Genomic DNA, 25,409 nt, shown 5'->3' with positions numbered 1-25,409 from the left:
GGCGACTCCGTTGGGTGGAAGAAACGGCGGCAGCACGAGATCAGGCGGCGCCGGAGGAGCAGAGGGCAGCGGCAGACACGGGTGACGCAGAGGGTCTCAGCCGATGCAGCCGGCCGGTGGCGGCGGCAGCAGCAGTAGTAGCAGTGGCGGCAACAACAGCAAGTGGTTCAGGGTTGAAACTTCACAACCCTAAAAATTTTTCCAAACTCGTCGACTTTGATACCATGTAGAAATAATAGACGCACAAGAAACGAAGATCGAACACAGATGTAACATGGAAAACCCTTAACTAGAGGAAAAAAACCACGGGTGAGGAGGTCTGGTGCCCACTAGCCTCCAGACTCTCTCTCTCTTAGAAAACTTCATTAACCACAATATTAGGGTTTACAATGGTATAAGTATGCCCAACCCAGGACACACTGGATCGGGTCCAGACCTGGACCCATACATCAAGATCCGTCAACATCGACAATTCTAAATCTCTGCAAAATTTCCATATTTAAAATGGTTGGTCTATAAATTTCTAATGTGAAATGGAAATGCATATCAGAACAAGGAAGTTGAGAAAATGGAAACTTGTAATTTTCTGTAATCAAAGCTTTAACCTGTTGTTTTATGGGAATTATCATTATGTTAGAGAACCAATTTCAGAGATTGATACCTTGACAGAGTCCAAATACATCAACCTAAGTCTGAAGACTCTGAACCAATCTTTTATATATTATTATCCTTTTAAATCCATAACTTGTGGGATACTGTTTAGTGTCTAATATGTAACAAATAAATTCGTTTACTGAAGGAATTCAAACAGGTGGTTATGATGTCAGTTTCAAACAGGTGGTTATCATGTCAGTTGGCTACAAATGAAGTTAATGAACCATGTATTATCCTTCTAATGAGACAAATTCATCCTTATTTGCATTACTTGTTCCAGCAATTACTTTTTCAATTCTTCCCAAATATTTTGTATCTCTCAATCTGGCAGGAAATATTCATGTCCATAAAATTTTTTCTGTGCTTGTTTTTTTATTTTCTTGATGTTTATCTGATCCATTCATTATTTTATGAATTTTCCTTGTACAATACTGCATCTAGTTTTGCAATATGTCCTTTGCAGGACAAATGTATCTAGCTCTGTATGGAGTTTAGCACTTTCAGAAGTACATGGTAGGAAGCTGGTGTATGTGCTCCATGCAGATGGAAGCATGCGAGTTTGGGATCTCAATGGCCGGTTGAAGATTTTCAGTCATAACTTGGGCTTACCAGAGATTGCAGGCAATTCTTTTCCCCATGAAATTCTTTTGCTTGTAACTAACCGTGGAGGAAGTTTGCCTTTATCATTAGCATATTGATTATCATATCTTTTCTCTGTACCTGAAGAAAACGAAAGTAAAAAAGGGGTATGTTGGAAATGGTAAGTCAACAAATAAATGTAGTTGGTCAAAAGTCTCTACTATTGGCAATAGGGTAACTTGTAGTTCAGGTGTTGTATAGAAGTGTTCTTTTTACGGAATGATTATAATAGTTTTTTATTTCTCTTTTTCTTCACCATTTTCATCTTTTTTGGTTGATGGCTATTTTTTATGCACTTGGCCGCCTATAACATTTTCTGTGGTACATTGTGGTTCATGTTTTTGCTTATCACTGGTACCACTATTCTCATGAGGTGGGTGTCTGCTTACTGCTTTTGTTTCTTGCTTTATTTTTGTCCGGCCATAGTTTTGTTTGATATTATGTGTAGATGTATCTTCTTCAAACAATGTACAATTGGCTTAGAACTGAAGACTTCCACTTTCTTTCATTAGGCTATCATCCTATAAGATTTTGGGTTAGTGATGCTAACAACGACGATGGGGAGATGTTCATTGCTACACTTTATGGAAGTGAGTCGGTATGTTATATATTTTCATGTTGGAGCTTGTTGTAGTTTTCTTCACTGTTTTTTACAATCTACAGGAAGTCTTTTCTTTTTTTTCAAATTTTTATTTGCACAAATATACTTGTATACAAACTCTTTGCTGCAGTAGCACCTTCACATATGTAATATAGTTTGCCATGAATATATAGGGCCTGCTTGGTATGCTCTTTCTTTACCAATCACAGTACAATCACCTTCTTCATTCTCAAGTGTTTCACTTAATTTTCTGAAACGAGGAGTTTTTAACCTTGAAAGACATCATATGTCACTTTTCTTTTAAAACTTGGGAATCTTAGTAGTTAATAGTTGATCTTCCTGCCTCGAGATGTTTTGATCGATATGCTTATCCTAAAATGTCAGTAAATTTTTTTGTGTTAATTAGTTGCTGAAATGACATCAATGGACAAACTTTTTAGTGCAATGGAGCATTCTCATTTGCATCATTAGTGAAGTGGCAAATTTGTCCCCAAAATGTGAGACCTGCATACAGTTTCTTTGATGGTTTTCTTTTGACCTCCTTGTTGCAGTTCTTGGTGTCCACCTTTTTTCCTTGCATTTATCCAAAGTTTGTAAAATGATGCTTTATTTTCCTTTTTATCCAATTGGATTTTTATCTGTAACCCATTCAATTGTTTTTTTGGGTGGCATAGATCTCCTTTTAATCCCCTTTTTTCATTTATGAGTGAGCTTTGGCCGAGGGAACAGAATCTGTTACGATTTCTGTTTAATTTGTTATAGATATTGGAAATGAAAATTTGTGGCTTAACTTCTGATTTATTTTCATAATCAACTAAGGATCTAAACATGTTTTTTGTTTGGTCTCATGAAGGGTCAGGAAGTCGTTGTTGTGCATGGCCTTCACATCAGCTTGGCTAACAAGCTTTCTTTGGCACTAACTTCTTCTATCAGGCATGTTGTTCTAGATAAGGTAATGTTCTTTGATTTGTGAAACTATGGTTCTTATTCTCTTCCTGCTTTAATAATTAAGTCGGTACTTGGTAGAGCATCAGAGGTGTCTTCTGCCTCCTGGTAAAGACTGGTCATCCTTTTCCTCCAATCAATGGTCATCAATTCTATTGCTCTCCTTGTTTGAGAAATTGTTGGTTCCAGTAAATTCTCTTTTCTGCATGTAGGGGAGACTGATTGACTTGAGAATAAGTTGCAATAAGCTTTGGATACTTAAGAAAGATGGCATGGTGTTCAACTTTTTCCATGTTGAACTTGACACGTGAGTAATTTATGGCCTCTGTTTATGGGTAGTTATTTTGAACTTGTTATGGTACTGGTTTTGTTTAGCAGATTGATAATTTCAGGTGTCATTTATGTTTGATGAGAATACCATACTGCTAACCGCGTGGGAACAGACCTTGAATGGTATTGCATTTGGAAATTATTCTACAGCATGATTATGTAGTGAACCATGTGATCCTTCATGTAGTGGCACAGGACAGACTAATGAATTGCATACATCTCAATCGTTATGGCACAAAATAAAAACACATTGAATCTAAATTCATTGGTTTCTCATTGTAATTGTGGTTCATTCACACTTTTCTTTCTGAAAAGTGCTATGTTAATGAAAACTTCTATAAATTTGGAATCATGCAAATTAACATTTTAGTGATGATAGAGTTCCCAACAAGTACAATTAGTTTCTGTCAGATTTATTAATTTACCGGAACTTCAAGCACTTGCCTTGAATTGTCTTAATGAACAGCTATACATAATAAATTGAGTACATTCCTATATTTGGTATATAATTGGTTAATTGATTAACAATGTCCTAGGTCGTCTAGCTGTAATCATTAAATGATCTTAAGTTTTCCTGGCTTCCCTGAGTTTGTTCTTTTGCCAGTATGGACTGAAGGCTCAAATCAGCCTTACTTATGCCATATAGCCAGAAAACTTTGTTTGCTTGCTTCAGTTTATGTGAAAGGTGTTGATTGCTATAAATCGTACTTATTGATTTCCCTGACTTGGAGATCTCAATGTTAAATGTTGTTATAATGATGGACAGTTTGGTCATCAGATATCTCTTATGACAATATTATAATCTACACTTCTAACACAAAGCTGATTCCTTGCACTTGATTTTGACTTTTTTTCTCTAGCTTTATGAAACCTGAGTTGAGAAAGATTGGCAATGCCTTGAAGCAAAAGCAACAAAAGAATCTAGTCGGTTTGTTCTTTCTACAATGATGAAGCAAGTTTACATTAATCCATAGTGGTGATACTATTGGTTGTGATTGTTTGAACTATGACAACAACAAATATGGCCTATGGGTAAGTCACATGGGCACGGGTATGGTTTGGATAGGGGTACGGACACGGTAATTTTAGAAACTGTGGGTACACGCACACACACACACACACACACACATATGTGCAAAATAACACAAAAAAATCAAAATGATAAAAACAAGTGATATAAATAAAAACATTATATGTTGATGAATGATAACTCTAAAAACAGAATGAAAAAGGAGTTGAAAAAAGTTAAATAAAGTAAAATTTAAGTAGTTTGGATCAGTTTTGATCTAAAAACTATGTCACATAGGTATGGTAAGGGTGCCAGCACGGGTAGGAGTGCGGGTACGGGTATGGACAATTTTCAGAAAACTTGGGTTTGGGGTATGGCCTTACAAACACACACACACACACACACACACACACACACACACACACACACATATATATATATGTATGTATGTATGTATGTATACCATTTTGAATTCAAACAAACAAAATAACATATTCGTAAATTATGATCCGAAATAAATTTATAGATACTGGGTGCACTTATGTGATGCAACTCCAACGTTGTTGACTGAAAAACGCACAGGTTATCTCCAGCAGGCCAAAAAAACACGCAAATCAGGCGACAATGGCTTATTTTCAGTGTGTGAACCGCAAAGAGAGCAGTTCGAATCGAAGAAAGGGGAAGTGGCAGAAGTAAAGAAATCAACGGAGGATGAAAATACTTGCTGCCAGTCGATGGGAAAGGCTGTTGGAGATGGAAGAAGCTTAAATGTTGGACAGAGAAAAAAACGCGTAAATTAGGCGATGGAAAAGCAGATGACGTTTGAATACCACAGCAAAAGGCGTCACCCTTTGATGAAGAAGTTGCCCAGAATACTTGATCACGTGGCGCAAAACGATGGACGGAGGTCGCCGGAGTTGCACTTACTGTTTGCCTGAGCAGTGTGCACCGCTGGTCGCTGTGGGTGAAACACAGATACTGTGTTTTCTTTAAAGTTAAAAAAAGCATAAACCTCAACCTGTGGGCAATTTTGGACTTTGAAAATTGACGGATACGTACTCGGGTATGTTGACTGTACCTGATACGGTCAACGTCATACCCAAGACGTACCTGCTCCTTAGTCCTCGAGAGCAGTACCCGTGTTACATAGTCTAAAAAGGTACCAAAGTATGTCCAAGTACCCACTTTGGGTACAAGCGACCTTATTGAAGTACCCATGTGACTAGATATGGGGTAATAACTTCATAAATTTATATTTGGCCCCTAACTTGATGTTAAACCTGCAAACAACACTTTGATGTTTGGGAATAGTACCCAGCTGTCATGGAATATGAGAACCAAGTTAGATGTATTATATTAATATGAACATATAAGTATATTAATTTAAAGGTTTAAACATGAATGCACATTATTAAGAGAAAAAAATGAAGCAAAGGTTACATATGCATTTGTCGGTTCAAGAATTAATTAATCTGATTCGTATTATGATAGGGTGCTGCCTGACATGCCTAGTTAAGTTGTTTAAGAGCAAAATGCATGTGTTGTACATGAGCATGTGTTTATAACTTTATAGAAACATAGACATGTGTGTGCTTGTATGCTAAAATATGAGAACAATAGGATATCTCATTAGCACTATCATGAGCCTTCTTATCAAAGATAATTTTTTGACAAGCTGGATGAGAACCATTGATTGCTGTCTTTTTCCACTTATTCAAGTCATTGATGTATCTGATGGGCTTACTTGTCTCATTTAATAATGTAATTTATTGAGCTTGCAGTACAAAATATTCAGGGTGGGGAGGATGAGGACACCATTTGGTCTGTTTGCTAAGACTAACTATAATTTGACAAAACAAGTTGTTCATACTTCATACATGCCATTCCCTGTAAAACCCTTCATTTTGCTTGAGCAGAAAAGGGTAGTCCATATGAACTGATGTTATGCTTAATTATGTATGGGGAGGCATGCTGTAGCAGTTAATAGGTGCAAGCAGACCAGGTTGGGCTCAAGCTCATGACCAAAATAGAGTAGGAAGTAAGCCCAAATTGTTGAACTAAAGCACGTTAGACTGTTAAGTCAGTTGTTTTGGACTTTTTGGTTTGTCTGCAGGACTGCTGGTTCATAACTTCTATGTCCATCAGCTTCCTTCAATCTGTTGTTGGTGATGATAGAGTGCATGGTAATATAAATTGTTAACCTTGCTTATTTTTACAATTCCAGGGGTTCTACTTATCTCTACAGCTTACAAGAAGCCTTTGTTGCTGATCAGCTATTTCAAGTATCTGCAGATTCTATTGATGACCTCATGTATACTAGTTGCTCAATTTCTTCATCAATGAAGGTATATCAACAACAATCTAATTAAAAATGTTTCTGTTGTCACCTTGTCACTATCAGTTAGCTGTCCTTTTATAATTAGCTGACCTTTCAATTCTAGGGGCTAACTTTGTCTTCTGGCATAGGGATGCAAATGGATCAGAGTATGGGGTTTTGCAAATTTTTTTTGCTACTCTTGATCCCATTCATGTCTGGCTCCTCATGTACTTAGCTGTTCTGGGTCTGGCCCATATTGCATCCCTAGCTATAGGTAAAACAAAGTTCGCTGGTGTTTGTTTTGCTTGATTTGATATAGGTAAAGCTAATGGACCAAGATTTACTCTAGTAACACAGACATGTTTGGAAGGCCACCGTACATGTGTTGACATGCCAACATGGCTATGGCAACACCCTTGGACACAACAAGTTTGGCTTTTGCATATGTTTTGTAGAATTTGCAGGCTTTTGCATATCTTTTGTGGAATTTGGGAATTTTGCATATTTTTTTGTGGTGTTTTCCATATGGCTTGTGGAATTTTGGCATTTTGCATTTTTTTTTTGGAATTTTGCACACACACACACGGAGACACATATATATGTATGTACACCTGGTTGTGTCCCCATGTCCTCAATTTTTAAAATTGTCGTGTCTGTACCAATATCCCGATACCCATACTAGTAACCATGTGTCTTAAGATGCACCGTTCTGAGGTTTGACATAAATAACTATGTAATTTAGATGTGTTCCAAGCCCCTAGTTGTCATGGAGATTCAATTTTCTGTCCATTTTAAGCCACTCTTACATATTAATGATCATGCAGCCTAGAGAAGGTTTTAGGAAGTTCCTCATAATTGCATGGTTATTTAGTACTGCATACAAGTGTGCATGCAAATGATTACTGATACAGGGAGGGCCTTGTCTTGAGAGTCAGGAAGGAGTAAAGCTCAAAGGCAGGCTTGTTTCATGGAGAAAATATTTTCCTGTGAAAATTTTTCTTAATGAACAGTTGCTTCATGTTCTAACTTCTAAGGTGTAGAAGCAAGTATCCACACCTATATGAAGTTCAGAAAACAGGACTGACCTTATTTTTATGCCAGACACTGGAATTATTCATTCACCACCATTATTCTGCTTGGCTGTATCTGAGTTCTCTTTGTTGTATTTCCTTGGTTACTATGAGCTATTAAAATAATTTGATTGCTAACAGGATTCATCTGCACAAGTCATGTCCTCATGTTTGCTGCATAGGCTACTTCAGCCAGGAGTTTATCAACATGCTGCACTGGTTGCATCTATCCAAAATCACAAGCATCGACTAACAAACTCTGTGACTCCAGTGCCTTCTGATGCCTTGAGAAAAGAAATTCTTTCACTTATAGAAGGGGAGGTAAAGTTTGTTCCATATTGTCATTGTTTTTCCTTTTTGTATTCCATTGTGAAATCATCTGACATTGAGGTTGGGATACGATAATTCAGGGGGATGCGGCAAACCCATTTTCAATAGCATGTAGTTGGAAAAGGTTTTGCAGCAATTATTTCCAGTGTTGGTGTCAGAACTGCATACCATATGGTTTACTTATTGACAATTCGACGGGAGCTGTGGGTTTAATCAGAAAAAACTCACTCTCTTTATTTCGTTGCTTGGAAGACATTGAAATCCTTGCATATGGTAGGAGTCAATACACTATATGGAGCCTTTTGTCCCTTAATTTCTCTGAATCATTTGTTGACATGTTTCTTCCTTTTATGTTAGGGTCATTTGGTGCATTTAGTGATTTTGTGGACATAGGGGTGAATTTGTCCGATGACGTTCTTGATTGTGAGATTCTCTTCAAAGTGCTTAAGTTTGCTAGTTACATCAGCCAACATTTGGGTGAAGCTGCAGCTCCTGTACTTTATGAATCACTGGTGAATCCTCTTAGTATTTCTTTTGATGATGCTATGTCTTGCATCCTAAAGATACTTGAAAGGGGGTATGATTTATCAACTACAGAACATTATATATCTGTCTTTGGAGTTGATTCAATTTGGGAGAAGAAACAAGCACAACATACAAAGCAGAGAAAATTTTCTATCAATTCATTGTTATCTCTGACCGCATTATACAACAAAGCTGGTAGTTGGACAAGAGTATTAAATGTAGTTGAAAATTATGTGAAGAGACTTATTTGCAGAAAAGGGGATGTTAGACTGGCGGTAGATGCAAAAGGATTGTCTAATGTCAATACTTCCTTGTTGGCTGTTTCTGTATCTCATTTTGCAAGAGTGATGTTTGAATCTGCTTGTGGTCTGCTTGTTTTCCTAGGACATATATGCAATGTCCAAGGCCAGGTGAGTTTCAAGTTTACTGTTGAGTGAGGTTGTTTTATCTGAAATATTTGTGATTCTTTTGGTGATTTTTTTTGTTGTCAGTATCTTAATGTTGTGTTTGACATGGCATCACATGGGTTGCTGTGTTAGGAGAACTATTGCCCAAGTTGATACCTTAAACATGAACAATTTATGCCCTGTTGACTGTTTTAAATGCTAGTTGTTTTGAAGATCTGTATTCCTTGGGATTCTTCACAATGAAACTTGTGAATAATATAAAATTTGTAATGCCACATATATCATAAAGAACTGCTGTACTTAAGGAGCCCATTTACTTGGTAGATCAACAATATTTGAAAAATGAATTACCTAAACTTACCTTGTTGTTTGTGAACGGTAGTTTTGTAGACAACCTATGTTCCTGGAGATTCCTATTTAGAATTCTATATGGAGTAAAAAGATGTATCATTATCACTTATCAGAGTAAAGGAGGATTTTTTTTTTGTTTGATGCATATTTCTCCTGGTGGTTTTAATGCAATGTGTTGCCTAAGGCTCTACATTAACCATCAAGCAACCATGCCACTATCAATATTTTCGGATGTGAAGAAGGTGCTTGATTCAGGAGCTATTCATCATATTTGAATTTAGCTGATTTGATTTATTTATTTGATTATTTATTTTTCATTTATTAAGTTGAAATTGGATCTTTTGTCCCAATAATGGATCCAAAATCCAAAGTAGTTAGAGACCTATTTAAGGGAGACATGTAGTTCATTTGGAGGGGGAGTGAAGAGATTAATAGAAGACCCTAATTTATTCTTGTTATCTCCTTTTGTTTCTTTCTTTGCTTTCTGTTGTTTTTGCTTTCTCTTCTTTATTCGGTTTATTCTTCCACGAGGACTACACTATGTCAGATCATTCTTTCCTGTTCAAATGCAACATTTGACCAGATAGTGCATGTTTCATTGTTAAGGAGAAAAAAGGAAACTTGAAGAAAAAAGACAAGAAAATTAAAAAAAACTAACCCATTGAGCTTATGTTTGTTTCTGTGTTCCTTTTGAAAGAGACGATCAAACTTATTGAGCTTCTGTAACAAAAAAATCATTTTCCTTTTCTTGTCCCAGGTTCAGATGAGTTTTGATGATTCATCAAAAATAAAACTTGACTTAATCCCTCTGATTCAAAATATCCTTTTGCGGTGGTTTATCGTGCATATGCTGGCATCGAGACCGTCTGAGAGTGTTGCTTTGGAGGACTTCAGTTATCAACTTTCATCACTGCATATCGGTACTTCTCTTGCAGCATGTATCATGGTTTTTGTGATTTGCTATGTAAAAGTTGCTAACTCTTATGGTGTTATTGCTCCATCATATTTTCTCCATGCAAGCCACATGGGTACTTTTGGATTAGTTTCAGACGTAGCTTTGAACTTATTTCATTTATTTTATGTTTTTTTTTTGTTCTATGATTTGACTCTTACTTTTGTCACTCTGTAATATGTTTTTTTTTTATTTCCTTACTTTTATCAGATAACAAAAATGATAGGAGATTAAGGCATGACAGACTTGGTGCACACAACTTCACAGTTTGCTGCATCTTGTTACTTGAGTATCCAAGTCATGCTGAGGAGCACAGCCATCTCACATCTCGTTCATTTATTGGGCCCTTGACATTTACTCGTTTGTTGCAAAATTTTGTCAGCTGGGTTCTTTCAGGCAGGGCTAGAGATGAATCTTCATTTTCCGTCAGTCATGTGATTCATTTGGCAGTAATTCTAATTGTGCATAACCAATATGAAGCTGCTGAGGTTCTTATTTTTCTTTATAATAATGTTTGTTCAAGTTTTCTTTACGAAGTCTATATTGCTTATACTTTCTTTGTTGTTTTGTTATATGAAGAGCCTAATAGTTACGATTGATGCGTCACACAAGAAGTTGATATCACAAGACATCCAAAATGGTGATGTTGAATGGAGTGTGTGCCTTTATCTCCTTGGCTTTTGTTTGCTTGTGCGGGCCCATTGTAGCAGAATTCAGTTACTTAAAGATCAAAAAGTTCATGAAGCTGTTCATTGTTTCTTCAGGTGGCAACTCTGATTAAATTTTGTTTTATTCTCTAGATTTATACTGCTTCTAACTTGTTTCGTTCTTCCCTTTTTCCTTCCTGTAATGGTTGCAGTATGATGTCTTTAGTGATGTTCTTTTTAATGAATTGCATTGGTAGCATTATATTTGTATAATTGGAGTTTCCACTTGGGTTGATAACTGTTAAACTTGCCCACTTTTTTCTCCTTGAGACAGGCTGGTAAAATGTTCTTCAGAAGTCTCCAGAAGTGCTGCTTTGGACTTCAGTCATGCATGTTATTTTTGTAGAACTGATACTGCAACCCTAGTACTTTTGCACCATCACTAGCTCTCTCTCTCTCTCTCTCTCTCTCTAACACACATAATGGGAAACTCTATCCTGATTTCTCTAAAACATGGTAACTCTGAGTTTCTGGCCACTGTGTCTATCTCTCTCATTAAATTCTAAAGATGAGATATTCATGCGAGCGAGACATGTTGGCTAAGGCTGTTAAGATTATAAAAGCCATTATTTAGCTTCTCATATACACAAACACACACACACACACAAACATCTATGTGTGTGTACACGTATGTCTATGTGTCTGTATGTGTTTGTATGGATGTATGCGTGTTGCATATCTTATGTATATCTGTGTTTGAAGGACTTGTATGGTTTCCGTGGCTTGATTGACTTGGTCATGTACCTGGGCAAAAGCATGAACAACCAGGAGTTGGCAGGGTCCGACTAAATCATGGAATGACTTGGTTGGCTGAATCAGTCAAGCCTTAGTGCAACTCAGCTGGCGTAGGTCAAGTCAAACCAAATGATTGTGCTTACCATATAAAGATTCCATGCATATCTATCTTACATGCAAAATATAATGTCCATGTTCTATGAAAGCTGTCGGTTTTTGTAAAATTGTATCAGAATCCGTATCTTTAGAGATGTTATATAGGTTTCTTTGCATTGTAAGATGAAAAGAAACATTTTTCAGCGAAAAAAAGTGAAAATAAACCTTTAAAACAATCAAACAATCAAAAACAAAAGGCACCAATAGAATAGAAAAATAGGACACCCTAGAATGAGGGAGAATGCAAAAGAAGAGGAATAAATGACCCTTGGTAGTATAAAAACTGTTTAAATGTCTTGTTGTTTTTCTTGTTAGAAAAGAAATGAAAAATTCTATGAAGTCTTATTTGTATGGATCATATATGGTAAATATCGCCCGATTTGGGCCGATACATCATGTTGTGGTCTGATCAATGATTTAGTCTCAATAGGGAGGCTGTATCATATTGGTTTAGGACTTTGTTCTTTGATACCTGCATCTTGAGGTACTTTATGGCTTCACAACATTGTCCCTTCGTGTAAAATGATATGTATGCTAGTAATGAAATTATGGTAGATATATTGTGAAGGGATTACATTTGACAGGGATATATGCATTATTGTATACATCGTAGACAATATTGGTATGATATATGCATTATTGTATACATCGTAGATAATATTGGTATACTAATATTGCATAAATATGTGCTTATACTCTACATTGGAAAACATAATATTGCATAAATACGTGCTTATACTCTACATTGAAAAAAGTGTGTCATGGGCCTCATGGCCTGACTGAGTTAGCAAGTTGATGCAGCAAGTTACAGGTCAACCCACTCTGAGTTGGGTCCGAGTTATTTGGGTTGTATAACCTTGATGTATGCATATGATTATGCGTAAATTATTCGTGCTAATGAATGTGGAATTGTTAATTGGCAAATCAATGTTTAACTTACTTTGTTTCCACATCTGTTTGCAAATACTTCTAACTGGTCATATTCCAAAGTAAATGATAAAGTAACTAAGCCATTGGCGTGCCACATGCGCCTCAAATATTTTGCTAGCAACACGTGCATTCTAAGAATATATTAATCAAGTGCTATACATTGTGTATAATTAATTTTGTCTTTTAAATTATATATTCTCCTTTTCTTAACTGTTGTCATGCAAATGTATACAGAGCTGCAGCTGTAGAAGGAGCTTATCAAGCTTTTCAAAGGTTGTCCTTCCCGCCAAACTTGCAGTGTCCTGGTATGATAGCTAATATTAACAACAACGTCTGTCTTAGTTCTTACGAACAATGTCAAACCAATCCACAAAAATTAGCTCCCCTTGAAGGGGAGTTGACGGCCACACCTTCCAGTACATTTACCTTGTTATGATGACTCCAGTTGCTGGCCCTTCATCTAGTTGGGTTGGCTAGGTGAGACAAAGATTTATCGTTTAGGAGGTTCTGGGTTTTACTTTGAAGTTTGAACCCTCTTCTATTATTGAAAATCATGTTGATGTACCTATTTATCTGTTGAGGAGTGCAGTAGCTTGATGTTTTTGAGCTTATGTCCATTCACCATTGGCATATGATCTTATAGATGAAGCATCAGGTTGGTTGTCCCTCTCATCCCTGGGGCTATCCTTATCATTTATCCTATTTTTCTTAGTCATGTTTACATTTTCTGCAGGTGCGAGCTCTGCAGTGGCATGGAAACTTAATTACTACCAGTGGGTGATGCAGTTCTTTGAGCAGTACAATTTGAATGAAGCTGCTTGTCAGTTTGCCCTTGCCGCACTTGAACAGGTGGACGAAGTTGTCCAATTGGAAAATCAACTCCACAGTGGAGCTCTTCCTGAATCTGCAGCTACAATAAGAGGAAGGCTTTGGGCAAATATCTTCAAATTCAACTTGGATCTCAGCCACTACAGTGATGCATATAGCGCCATTATTTCAAATCCTGATGAGGAAAGCAAGCATATCTGCTTACGACGCTTCATAATTGTTCTATGTGAGCATGGTGCATTCGAGGTAGTCTTGTACATTCTTGACATGACAATTTTTAAAGAGAAAAACTGTATGCATTCATGCTTGAATTTTTAAAGAGAAAAACTGTATGCATTCATTCTTGAAAATTGTTATTTGTCATGCTGGTTACCCTTTGCACATGAAAACAGTAAGGTATGATGCAATATTTTCTTTGGATGTTCATTATAGCAATGTAGGATGTCAAGTCATTAATTTCCACTGCTTTGTTTGGCAAGTGAAATTGCTTTTGCAGATGTAAGGATCTTTCAAATGACTTATTTTAAGAAACTCTAACCCTGATGCAAAATGAATCTTGTGCTACTTGTGAGTGTGTAACACTGGATTTATCATTGCGTCACACAATGAAGGCAAAATCTTGACCCGACCAGGAACATGGTTGTGTTACATGATTTGCTAAATCATGAAGAGGAGATAGCATAAAGAGAGCGATCTAATCACCTCTTTTATTTATAAATCTGAGACTTCAGTAAATCTGAGGCTTCAGTAGAAAATCTCCTTCGGTATATCAATATCAATAAACCAAGATTATGTTTCTGGATGTGTGCAAGGGCATCATATCCTCATGTACAAGGGTCTGGCCTTAAAAACTGAGGGGATCTCAGATCAGATCAGAGCAGAGCAGATTGCCTATGAGATACTTCCATGCACAAGGTTGTGGGCTTCCTTCTTTCTTCCACACCATTTATTCTGAGCATGGTTAATTTGGCTTTACTTCTTATTTGGTGCTATCGGTCGAACTCTCTCTCTCTCTCTCTTTCTGTCTGTCTCTCTCTCTCTCTCTCTCTTTCTCATACACACACACACATCAAAACAAATGGCATGCTGTAAAGTCTAAAGGATGAAGGTCATAGATGTTCATTGTGTAGGTCTTTAAACATTGACTCACATTTCATTTGTGATGGGTTATTTGTCTGATGTTGCTGACAATTTAATGCTTCATTTTCTTATACGTGCCTGCTTATATTTTACAGCCAAACCTTAGTAGAACCTTCTAGTTCCTTAAAAATTGATTTTTCTTCTAATGTGTTCTCTGCAGCTTCTATGTGATGGTGAACTACCATTTGTCGGGCTGATGGAAAAGGTTGAGCAGGAGCTAGTTTGGAAGGTGTGTTGTCTGTACGTTAACCAACTCCATCATCACTTTTGTTGCTGTGATATGCATTTTCTTGCTATACTTATAGTTGATTTATTTACAGGCTGAATGCTCGGACATTATGGGGAAGCCAAATATTTACAAACTGCTTTATGCTATTCAAATGCATCGGCACAATTGGCGCAGGGCAGCTAGTTTCATGTATCGATATGCTGTGCGATTGAAAAAGGAAAAGACATCTAAAGACAATTCACATCTATCCTTGACATTGGAAGAGAGACTTCATTCATTAGCTGCTGCAGTTAATGCATTGCATCTTGTTCATCCTGCTTATTCTTGGATTGATTCATATCAAGAAAGCCATATGCCTCATGACCAGCATTCACCCAACAAAAAAGCTCGAAAGTCAGTAAATGAGGATGGTATGACACTCCAATGATCATTTCGAACTTATTTACTTGATTTATTTAGCTGTTTTGCTGAATCTTATTAGTGTTTTTTTATGCTCATGTTGCTATTTCCTTTGTGCAATGATTTTTTTTTTTTTATTTGCAGTAGATGTTGATTGGCAATTCCAACAACAGAAGTCCTACATTAACATTGATGAACTTGAAAATGAGTATGTGATAACATCGGCAGAATATTTGCTTGCATTAGCAAATGTAAAGATCACGCCTGCAGGTTAGTGTACTAATTCATTAACTGTGATCTTGGAAATTACATATCTAGGTGCTCCAAGGGGTTTGGCAAGTGGTGTCACCGTGTCAGGCTTCAACTGTTAGATTGGACAGTTGTCAAGCTCTGTAGGTGTCAGCTTTCTGCACGAGCTGAAGCATGTGTAGTTCCTAGGAATGAGGATACTAGCAATACAGTTTTATGACCCTGGTAAGAAACTAGGTCTCTTGACCCAGCTACAGTGTCTGTAACTGGTCAAAGAGATATAAAAAATTTCACGTATGGGAATAAATTATCTACTCAGGATGTATTGGGGAAAAAACTCTTATGACCAAATCTGGAACCTTTTTGATCCATTATAAAGGGTTTGGCTTAGTTTTTTATTCTTTTTGCAGGTAGTCATTCAGACCTGGATTCTTTACTGAATCTGCTTATTCAGACAGGCCTATATGACACGGCATTCACAGTCATTCTTAAGTTCTGGAAGGGTTCAGAAATGAAAAGGTATATGTCATCGTCCAGGTTGCAACAAGTGTTTCTTGCACCTCATGCTTTTCCATTTGGCATTCACGCGCTTATGATGGCTTACTGATTATAATTGGGCTTTCAGGCAACTGGAAAGGGTCTTCGCTGAAATTTCACAATGCTGTTGTTCAAACAGGTCTATATTGTTATACATTGTCTTTCCATACTATTTGTCTAATTTCTTTCTTTATTTGGAAAACATAATAGTGTCTTGCTTAAGTTCTTATTTTGGTCCTATCTTCTGATTGGTTTTTCTTTCTTTCTTTAAGGAGTGGAATACATTTAAATAGTCTTCTCTTGACACTGTCAGAAGAAGGACCTGATAATCATGGTGCACTTGAGAAAGGCATGGTTCCTCATCATACCACAGTTCATAGCAATTGGAGAACTCTTGAGCTTTATCTTGTGAGTGTTTGTCTCAGTTCTACGGTTGACCAAATTTCATTTATTTATCATGTGTCCTCGACTTCTCATTGTTAGTTTGAATTTGACCACACTACTGGTTAAGCTATAGAAGCTATGTCCTTGCCCATGGTATTCTTGGGAACTGTTCAGTTGACTAATGAGGTTTTCTCAGCCAAAAGTTCTGTATACCTGGCCAGGTGGGTTAGATCAAGAGATTCAAGATTTTTAAGTTAATAGGTCAGGTTTGATGCCTGAGATATGCCTCTGGGCTAATCCACTAGTGGTTTTTCTAATCCCAGTTTGAAAAGTGAATTTGCAGTTTTCTGAATTTTTGTAATTTTTATTTTTATTTGTATTTTTGTTTTTAAATTACTTGAGGAGTTTGCTTACAAGTGTTTCATGTTTCATGAACAAGCTCTAGATGTAAGCTGGTAATTTTTCACGAGTTAGCTGGAGCCAGCTGGTGATATCTTAGCTAAGTCACATGTGTACGGGTACATGCATGATAAGTTTAGAAAATGTGGGTATGGGGATACGATAGGATATATATATATATATATATATATATATATATATATATATATGCAAAATATCATAAAAATGAAAATAGAAGCAAAAATAAAAAAAGTGATAAATAAAAAACATTACATGTTAATGAACAGTAACTCTCAAAAACAGAATGGAAATTGAGTTAGAAAAAAACTAAATGAAGTAAAATTAAGTAGCTTGAATCAGTTTCGATCTAAAAAGTACCCAAGTGTGTCCAAGTACCCTTTTTTATTACAAGTACAATGACGCTTGTATGGTTATGGCAACACTTGTACGGGAACCTTGCTGATGTACCAATTTGACTTAGTAATAGTATCCTGACTATCTGCCAGCTTGCTGATGAAATATTATATTACCGGCAATACGAAGAGAGTGGAAAAGGGAAGCAAGGCTAAGCAGATGTATAATTGATGACCTTCTGGGCTATGGATTCTAAGCACCAAGAAACTTGGCATTATCATTGAATAAGACCAGATCCAGATTTTCATATCCATTGTACACGTGTGAAGAAATATAGTAGCACATGGTGCTGAGATGCTTTCATGAAATTTTCTCTGAAAACTCCTGCAGTGTCCTTCCTTTTGCACCACATTTGGTTGATACTTTGGATTATTTGGTCTGTCCTTTGCAGTTTCAAGTTTTTATTTTTACCTTGGGTTTTGAGGGAGACTAGAATAACATGGGATTCAAATGTCTTGGCTATGGTAGGTGAGTGGCTGCTCGTTGAAAATTTTTTGTTAAAGGAATTGGTATTTGCTACATATCGTTTTATGTGTTATTTGCTTCCTGAGAGGCCAGGACCTGTTGAATTCATGTTTCACTTAAGTTTGTCTCAATTCAGGAGAAATACAAGCAATTGCATCCAAGATTGCCAGTAACTGTTGCAGAAACACTTCTGCATGCTGATCCTCAGATTGAGTTACCCCTTTGGCTGATTCACATGTTCAAGGTTACCCATATCAATTTTTTGTGCCCTTCTCTAGTACTTGGATCAACTGCATAGTAATTTAAAAATCTAGTGGTGAACTTGCAGGATGAAAGAAAGGTAACATCTTGGGGTATGACTGGCAGTGAGTCTGACCCAGCAACACTGTTCCGATTATTTGTAGACTATGGTCGGTATAAGGAGGCTGCAAATTTATTGGTGGAGTACCTTGAATCATTTGCATCTGGGGTAATTCTCATATAAGCCAAGAATATGCTACTAGATTGGCACTGCCATATGCCACAATAATATTTATTTTTCATCAAACTTGCTGCTAATGATTCTTAGATAGATGTTTAGTTATTTTCTTATGTATGCATAATTTTTTTGCTTCTGATGTTACCCGCCTCCCTAACCTTTTTCTCCTTTGATGGTTCGCCTTTACAGAGAATGGCCAACATTTTAAACCGCAAAAAAATGTCCTCTGTTTGGTTTCCATACACAGCAATTGAGCGTTTGTGGTGCGAGCTTCAGGACCTGAAGAACTCAGGGCACATGGTTGATCAATGTGACAAACTTCAGAAACTGATACATGGAGCTTTGCTGGGCCATCTGAAACAAGTATAATTTTTTATTAACTTCCAGTTTTTATCTTCTTCAAGATTCATTTGTTTGTCATTCCTCGACAGGTAAAATTAGATTCAGAGGATGCTTGCAACAATGGAATGGTGAAGGAACAAGGGGATAAAGTTCTTTGACTATGGCATCATTTCCGCCCATTGGATCTAGTTTATAAAATTTTGGTGGATGAGTAGTGTATATTCTAATCCAACAGGTGGTCGTTCCTTCTCGTTGCTAAAATTATGTGCAAGATGTATGTAGAATTAGTCCATGAACCCTCTCCCAGTTCAAAGGCAAACCAAGAGAAGGTGTTCGGTTGCAGCAGCAATCAAGGTCGGCCATCTGGCCTATAGATGAACTACTGGCTATCAAGCATCTCTTCTTTGCTCCGGTGCTTCTCTCCTGTTCTGACCTTTTACTCCTTTTCTCCTAAGCCCGCTAGAAGCAAGAAGAGATGTGCCAGCAGAAGGCTTTCTGTCGCTGCCCAGTGGCGATGTGGAACACGCTAAATCCTTTATTTTTACTTGAAGCCTGAGAGAATATGTACTTTTCAAGGCCATGTTGAAAATTACAAAATTATTATGAAAAGGTCATAATTTTTTGTGGATTGGAATTCAAAATCCATTTAGTCAATAGAGATGCGAACTCTGGAAGTGCTTTGGTCGTTGCAATGTTGTTGCTTTCAAGTGATTGTTTTATATTTACTTGCATCGGATTGTTTTATATTTTCACTCACAAAAATGCACGCATGCACTCAGCTCATGAGTGTGTTGGGGATGAGAACATTGACGTGCTCATTGTAGACAGCAACGTAGCTTACTACCCTTGTTCCGCAAGGTGGTTTAATGACAAGAAATTTTTTGTTTACTTTCTAGGTGTTTGCGTGTGCCTGTATATATTATATGGCAACTTTTTTTCAATAAAATTTAAAAATATGATATTATATCAAAAAAGAAATGAACTCGTACGGTTATAAAGATTGAGGGGCACAATTCTGTATATAGGGAAATGTGATTTGTGCTTCCCATTTTATTAGTATCCTGCCTGAATCATTTGCAAGCAAGGCTGCACTAGGCCAGGCCAACCCCGCTTGCTTGAATCTTGACAGACATTTATAACTCTTTGACTCGATCAAAACGTAAAAGCTGAGCTGAACCTGACTCGCTGATGATATTGGTTACTTAAATTGGCTTGTCTCGCTTGATAATCATCATTTGCTAATATGGTATATTCTTTGTTTTGTAAAAACATTAACAAATTTGTTGATTTGGACTTAATCAGGAATTTTTAAGTCGAAAGGCAATAACAAGCCTGAACTGGTGAGTGGATTCTCTGACGCAGTCTGGTGTTTATATTTTAGACACTAAGTTTAGATTGGGCGATGACGGTTGATGTTCATGCTGGGTTCTATGTTCGATCCACATCCGAAGTTAAGTATCTGAGTTCAGCAACAAAATTAACATCTAATGGATTGGGATATGACACATGGTTTTTCTTTATTTCATTAGGCAGGTATCTAGACATCGATCTATTACATATTTATATGCAAAAATTAGAATATATATATATATGTGTGTGTGTGAAAATAACGAGATCGGGTTGGGCCACGGAATGTCTGCCCGACGCCAACATCGGATCCTAGTAGGCAATGCATCGCCTCATCCTTAATAAGCAACAGATTGCAAGCTTTCGTTGGGAGTGATTGTAGCCTGGTGACCCTCCTCCTATTTCTCCTCTCTTGCCTCCTGGACTACTTACCTACCATTCACTTTTGTGATCAAAAGCCACAAACTTCTCACCAATGATTCCATAAGCAAATGAATGGAAATAGGAGCAACCACCAAACTAATTAAATCGTTGGGCTGTGGCAATCCTCTCGACTTCTAAATACCCATTCCATGTTCTTCATGAGTAAGAAAATCTAGTGATGGTGACGTTCTGCGTCTTCATGTTTGGCTGAAAAGTCTTTCTGATTCACATTTTTGTCGTTTTTACATAGTTAGCCGGCACAACATTTGAGAAAAAATTTTGGTATATGTCCAATACTCTGGGCCTCTGGCTCTTGCCGATCAAGGATTATCCAGGATATCTCAGATCAGAAAAAGGAAGGTGGGGAGTCTTGTTTCCTTTCTCAAGATTGAACCGTTTCATGTTGTGTGAATCATCTGTCCTCGTTTTTAATCACTGTCGAGTAAATGAGAACTTTGGCTCTGGTTTCTCATATTTTAGGAGGATTTGTTTTATGGGTGAAAGTCGTAACTTTTAATGCGAGTAATCGAGGGCGGCCTACATGAATAGAAGTTTTGGTTTTCAGGAGCTGAGGAGGGTGGTGAGGTCTCCAACTTATACGTTGTTGATTTTTTTGGTAGCGGTTTAAATTCATAATGGTTGTGTTACTACTGTTCGTCTAATCGATTGAAAAGCTATTCCTTTGATCAACATTGTAGATGTACTTGTTCTTGGTTTGTTCTGTTTTAGTTTCATTATCTCAGATGAGACTTGAGAGTGCTTCCTCTTTCAGAACTTGCTATATAAAGAAGAAAGAGAAAACCGTTCTGACTGTTGTATCATAATGTGATTTTTCAGAATGTGTTTTTCTAGAGAATTTTGGATCTTTGAGTAACTGCCTTCCATAGCTATCAGAGCAGTAGCTTCCTGTACGCTATTTGTCTTGGTTTTCCGGAAGACCCTTTCCGTTGTTCTACCACGCCTAGTAATTCGATTTTTTACTTTTGCTTAGCAGATTTAAAAACGATTTTTCTTCCCTTTTTTTTTTTCATTTTCTCTTGGATCAAGAAATTGTTCCATCTATATTCTAGGCTTTATCTCTGAGTCATGTGACTTTAACGTGGACAGGATCAATGGCTAAAGAGTACAGTGGATCTCCGAAACCCCATCACTTGGAATCAAAGAATAATCGTCTCTCCTGGGTTATAGGTGTCAGTGCCCTATGTGTAATCTTTTATGTCCTTGGAGCATGGCAGAGCTCTACTGCTCCCGCAGGAGCGAATTACAGGAAGACAAGATTTGATGGCAGTACTCGAAAAGGTTCACGTCAAGCTGTCCATTCATTATCTAAACTGGATTTTGAAGCTCACCATGAAACAGACACCCACGACGAACTTGTAATGCCCCGGGAATTCCCAGCCTGCGACATGAAATACAGCGAGTACACCCCCTGCCAAGATCCAAATAGATCACTGAAATTCGACAGAAACATGTTGAAGTACCGAGAGAGGCATTGTCCTACACCGGAGGAGCAACTGAAATGCTTGATCCCTGCTCCGCCTAATTACAAAACTCCGTTCAGGTGGCCGAAGAGCAGGGACTATGCTTGGTTTGACAATGTCCCGCACAAGGAATTGACAATCGAGAAGGCTGTTCAGAATTGGATTCAAGTTGAAGGAGATAAGTTTCGGTTTCCCGGTGGAGGCACCATGTTTGCTCGAGGAGCAGATGCATACATCGATGATATTGCCGAGCTCATACCAATCAATTCTGGGGCAATCAGAACTGCCCTTGACACTGGATGTGGAGTAAGACTCTAGACTCATATCCATTCACCTTCCATCCTGCCTGTGTTATTGATGAAGACATTTCTCTGATTCGTTAGGAAAATCTTTGTTGGTTTTTTGGCTTCATTCCTGCAAATCTTGTTGCTAGATCGATCTACTTTTGAATTGCTACGTGAAGTTCTTCAGTAAAACAAGTTAGAACAAGCCTGTAACTGAAAATTGACTTGCTTTCACGTGGGTTGTTCTAGGTGGCTAGTTGGGGCGCCTATCTGCTAAGTAGGAATATCTTGACAATGTCATTTGCACCGAGGGATACACATGAAGCTCAGGTTCAGTTCGCACTGGAGCGAGGAGTTCCAGCAATGATCGGAGTGATGGCCGCAGATCGTATGCCATATCCTGCTCGATCTTTTGACATGGCTCACTGCTCTCGGTGTCTGATCCCATGGCAAGAATATGGTAAGATCTTCTTCCTCACTTTATCTCAGTCTCTCTCTCTATCTCTCTCTTGAACGAGTATTCTTGAAAAGTTCTTTAGCTTTTGCTCTGTGATGTGTTTTATTCATCTAAAAGCGCCATGTTTCTTCTTGCATAATGAACCAGGTCCAAGAGAGCTTGGTGATAATCTGGCTTTCGGATCATGCATTTCATTTGATTCATTCACAGCGTGGTCTATTGAACTGTTTGGACCCATGTTCTTAAGTCATAACCTCTAAGTGCACTCACAAGTATCGATTCATTTCTTGACATGATTTTCCTCTGGTACTCATCAGAAAGTTTGTTTATTCTGTAAAAACTTCTTGTGATTTCAAAAATTCAAAATATATAAAAATATATACTAGAGAAAACTATAAATTCAATGTTTTACACTCATTTGCGTAAAAAAAAACACTGGTAAAGATTTAAAATAGTCATTCAAATTTTCAAAGCAACACAAAAAATGTTTGAAATATATTAGAGACGTGTTTTTTTCTTTTCTGAAAATTCTCATAAAAATCTCTCCATGTGAGAACGAATATTTTCATTTTGATAATATTTTCAGAACATCCCACATTTTCCCATTTCTGGTTTTTTTTTAGCGTTTTTATGGGTATATTTTGAATTGCTCATGTTCGGACTATGGTGAGCACACGACGCCTGCACTTCTGCTGTTTTTCTTTCTATGGTTATTTGCTGTATAGAACTTCCCTTTGAAGTGTTATTCTTCATCGAGTTTTCTGACGACTTTGTGTGCGTTTAATTCTTCAGAGGGGCTTTATTTGATTGAAGTAGACAGAGTTCTAAGACCAGGAGGTTACTGGATCTTATCTGGTCCTCCAATTCACTGGAAAAAATATTTCAAAGGATGGGACCGAACTGAGGAAGATTTGAAACAAGAGCAGGATGCCATTGAGGATGTGGCAAAGCGTCTCTGCTGGAAGAAGGTGGTGGAGAAGGGTGATCTTGCTATATGGCGGAAACCCATGAACCATATCGACTGTATCAAAAGCAAGCGAGTCTACAAGGTCCCTCACATCTGCAAGGGTGGTAACCCCGACGCTGCCTGGTAATCCGCTTCATGTTCATATCTCTCCCGTTTTTTCAGATTATAAACTCTTTTAAGCATTCTTCTGATGTTCGTTGATTTGCCTTCTTCAAGGTATACAAAGATGGAAACTTGCATAACCCCGCTTCCCCAGGTGCAGAGTGCAAATGAAGTAGCCGGAGGAGCATTGAAGAATTGGCCAGAGAGGGCAATGGCTGTTCCTCCAAGAATTTCTAGCGGTTCTATCCCCGGAATCACGCCGGAAAAATTTGCAGCAGACAATGAGCTGTGGAAGGAACGCCTGAAGCACTACTCGAGCTTCATCCCGTCTTTTACTCGCGGACGTTACAGGAACATCATGGACATGAATGCTTACTTGGGAGGTTTTGCAGCAGGATTGGCTAATGCACCTGTGTGGGTTATGAACGTTGTTCCCGCCAATCCCCAGCATGATACTCTTGCAGCAATCTATGAAAGAGGCTTCATTGGTACATACCAGGACTGGTGCGAAGCTTTCTCTACATATCCGAGAACTTATGATCTTATTCATGCTGGTGGTGTATTTGGCATCTATCAGGACAGGTAAACAATCATCCCGGTTTTCTGTCTTTGGTTCTTTCCACTGTTAGAAAGCGTGGACTTAGCACATCCCTGTGGAGGACTCATTGATTTGAGTGAATAGTTTCAATTACATGGAGATGGGAACCAATTTGGAGGTTTGCCTTCCCAGATGTAATCCTCCCTATGTCAAAATCTTTGAAAGCTTGCTTTGATAATTACTATCAGAGTAATAGAATGTAATCTTACATGATATATATGTGCAGGTTCTTTGTTTTGCCTTTAGCTTTTGTTGGTCTCAGAAGTCTAACTGGATGAAGCTTGTCATGTGCAGGTGTGACATAACCAACATTCTCTTGGAAATGGATAGGATTCTTAGACCAGAAGGGACTGTGATATTTAGAGACACTGTGGAGGTTCTCGTCAAGGTTCGAGAGATAACAGATGCAATGAAGTGGAAAAGCGAGATTGTGGACCATGAGAGCGGACCTTTCAATCCTGAGAAGATCCTTTATGCTGTCAAGACTTACTGGACGGGGAAGGGAAGCCAGTGACGACAGGAAAAGGAAGCTTAGAAGTTTTGTGAGTAGCAGAAAAGTGTAGAAAATTGGTGAGCTTTTTTGCATCCATGAAAGTTACCGGAGTTACTGAGCTCTGTAATCTCTTTCTCCTTCCAACTTATTTATTTACCACATTGTTTGTACCAATCTCTCATTTTTTCACTTTTTTCCTCCCACTCCACTCAAGGATGAATGTAAATCTAACATGGGATTCTCTGAACGTCCAAGTCGATCCCATCTGATAGAATCTTCAGATAGATAGAAGTCTTAATGTCATGTAAGCTCATTTTTTGCTATGTAAGATTGAGCAGATTTTGTCAGGGGGAGAAAAGAATAGCATGTACCTGTGCTGCTCATTATTTTATAAAATTGAAATATGTCAAACAACAATGATGATATCTTTCTAATTACTAGATATAATGTCAATGTGACTCTGATTGATCAAATCGGCCACCGTGCACGTCCACTGCTCCTAAAGCTAACTGAACCTGAACCAAGTGTGCTCATCTCAGCTCATAAGCTCTGCCTAGATTGAGCTCCTACCAATCTTTGAGCTCATAAACAATGAGGCTGATTCATCTTAAGAGTTTTAGCCACATTGAATCACTCTGAACATGTCTTTTACTAGTCGAATTTGTCTTCCACAGGTTTCTTTTGTTGTGCTTGATTTTGGATCGCTGGATTAAGATCCGCAGAAGCACTCAGATA

At 37.7% G+C, this 25,409-nt stretch overlaps 2 protein-coding genes across 5 annotated transcripts in view; both read left to right on the top strand.

Annotated features, from left to right (window-relative positions):
* LOC116261811 (nuclear pore complex protein NUP160) overlaps positions 1 to 19,178 on the top strand; it is a 28,532-nt gene extending 9,354 nt beyond the window's left edge. Inside the window, exons 5-27 of one of the 3 annotated variants that reach the window (XM_031640689.2) lie at positions 1,118 to 1,275; positions 1,806 to 1,891; positions 2,748 to 2,846; positions 3,052 to 3,146; positions 6,403 to 6,523; positions 7,707 to 7,886; positions 7,976 to 8,168; positions 8,253 to 8,830; positions 9,936 to 10,098; positions 10,341 to 10,618; positions 10,710 to 10,894; positions 12,893 to 12,963; positions 13,392 to 13,732; positions 14,787 to 14,855; positions 14,947 to 15,265; positions 15,402 to 15,524; positions 15,914 to 16,022; positions 16,129 to 16,179; positions 16,313 to 16,448; positions 17,839 to 17,946; positions 18,031 to 18,171; positions 18,370 to 18,543; positions 18,612 to 19,178. In XM_031640689.2, the coding sequence (XP_031496549.1) occupies positions 1,118 to 1,275; positions 1,806 to 1,891; positions 2,748 to 2,846; positions 3,052 to 3,146; positions 6,403 to 6,523; positions 7,707 to 7,886; positions 7,976 to 8,168; positions 8,253 to 8,830; positions 9,936 to 10,098; positions 10,341 to 10,618; positions 10,710 to 10,894; positions 12,893 to 12,963; positions 13,392 to 13,732; positions 14,787 to 14,855; positions 14,947 to 15,265; positions 15,402 to 15,524; positions 15,914 to 16,022; positions 16,129 to 16,179; positions 16,313 to 16,448; positions 17,839 to 17,946; positions 18,031 to 18,171; positions 18,370 to 18,543; positions 18,612 to 18,680 (3,847 nt within the window). In that variant the 3' untranslated portion in view covers positions 18,681 to 19,178. The other 2 variants (XM_031640688.2, XM_050079897.1) reach the window with 2 other exon arrangements.
* A 1,214-nt stretch (positions 19,179 to 20,392) lies between these two features.
* Positions 20,393 to 25,081, top strand: LOC116262374 (probable methyltransferase PMT18). Of its 2 annotated transcripts, XM_031641685.2 has the most exons (7): positions 20,393 to 20,652; positions 20,773 to 20,872; positions 21,400 to 22,079; positions 22,307 to 22,517; positions 23,307 to 23,604; positions 23,698 to 24,165; positions 24,476 to 25,081. In XM_031641685.2, exons 3-7 carry the CDS (start codon positions 21,405 to 21,407, stop codon positions 24,693 to 24,695), a joined length of 1,872 nt encoding a protein of 623 aa, XP_031497545.1. In that variant the 5' UTR covers positions 20,393 to 20,652; positions 20,773 to 20,872; positions 21,400 to 21,404; the 3' UTR covers positions 24,696 to 25,081. The 2 variants fall into 2 exon arrangements, with proteins under 2 accessions (XP_031497545.1, XP_031497544.1); XM_031641684.2 differs by lacking the exon at positions 20,773 to 20,872 and having other exon boundaries at positions 20,394 to 20,652; positions 24,476 to 25,080.
* Positions 25,082 to 25,409: the final 328 nt, after the last annotated feature.

Source organism: Nymphaea colorata, chromosome 10, assembly GCF_008831285.2.
Source record: "Nymphaea colorata isolate Beijing-Zhang1983 chromosome 10, ASM883128v2, whole genome shotgun sequence".
Classification (NCBI taxonomy): Eukaryota; Viridiplantae; Streptophyta; class Magnoliopsida; order Nymphaeales; family Nymphaeaceae; genus Nymphaea; species Nymphaea colorata.
This window is presented reverse-complemented; position numbering and strand designations above follow the sequence as displayed.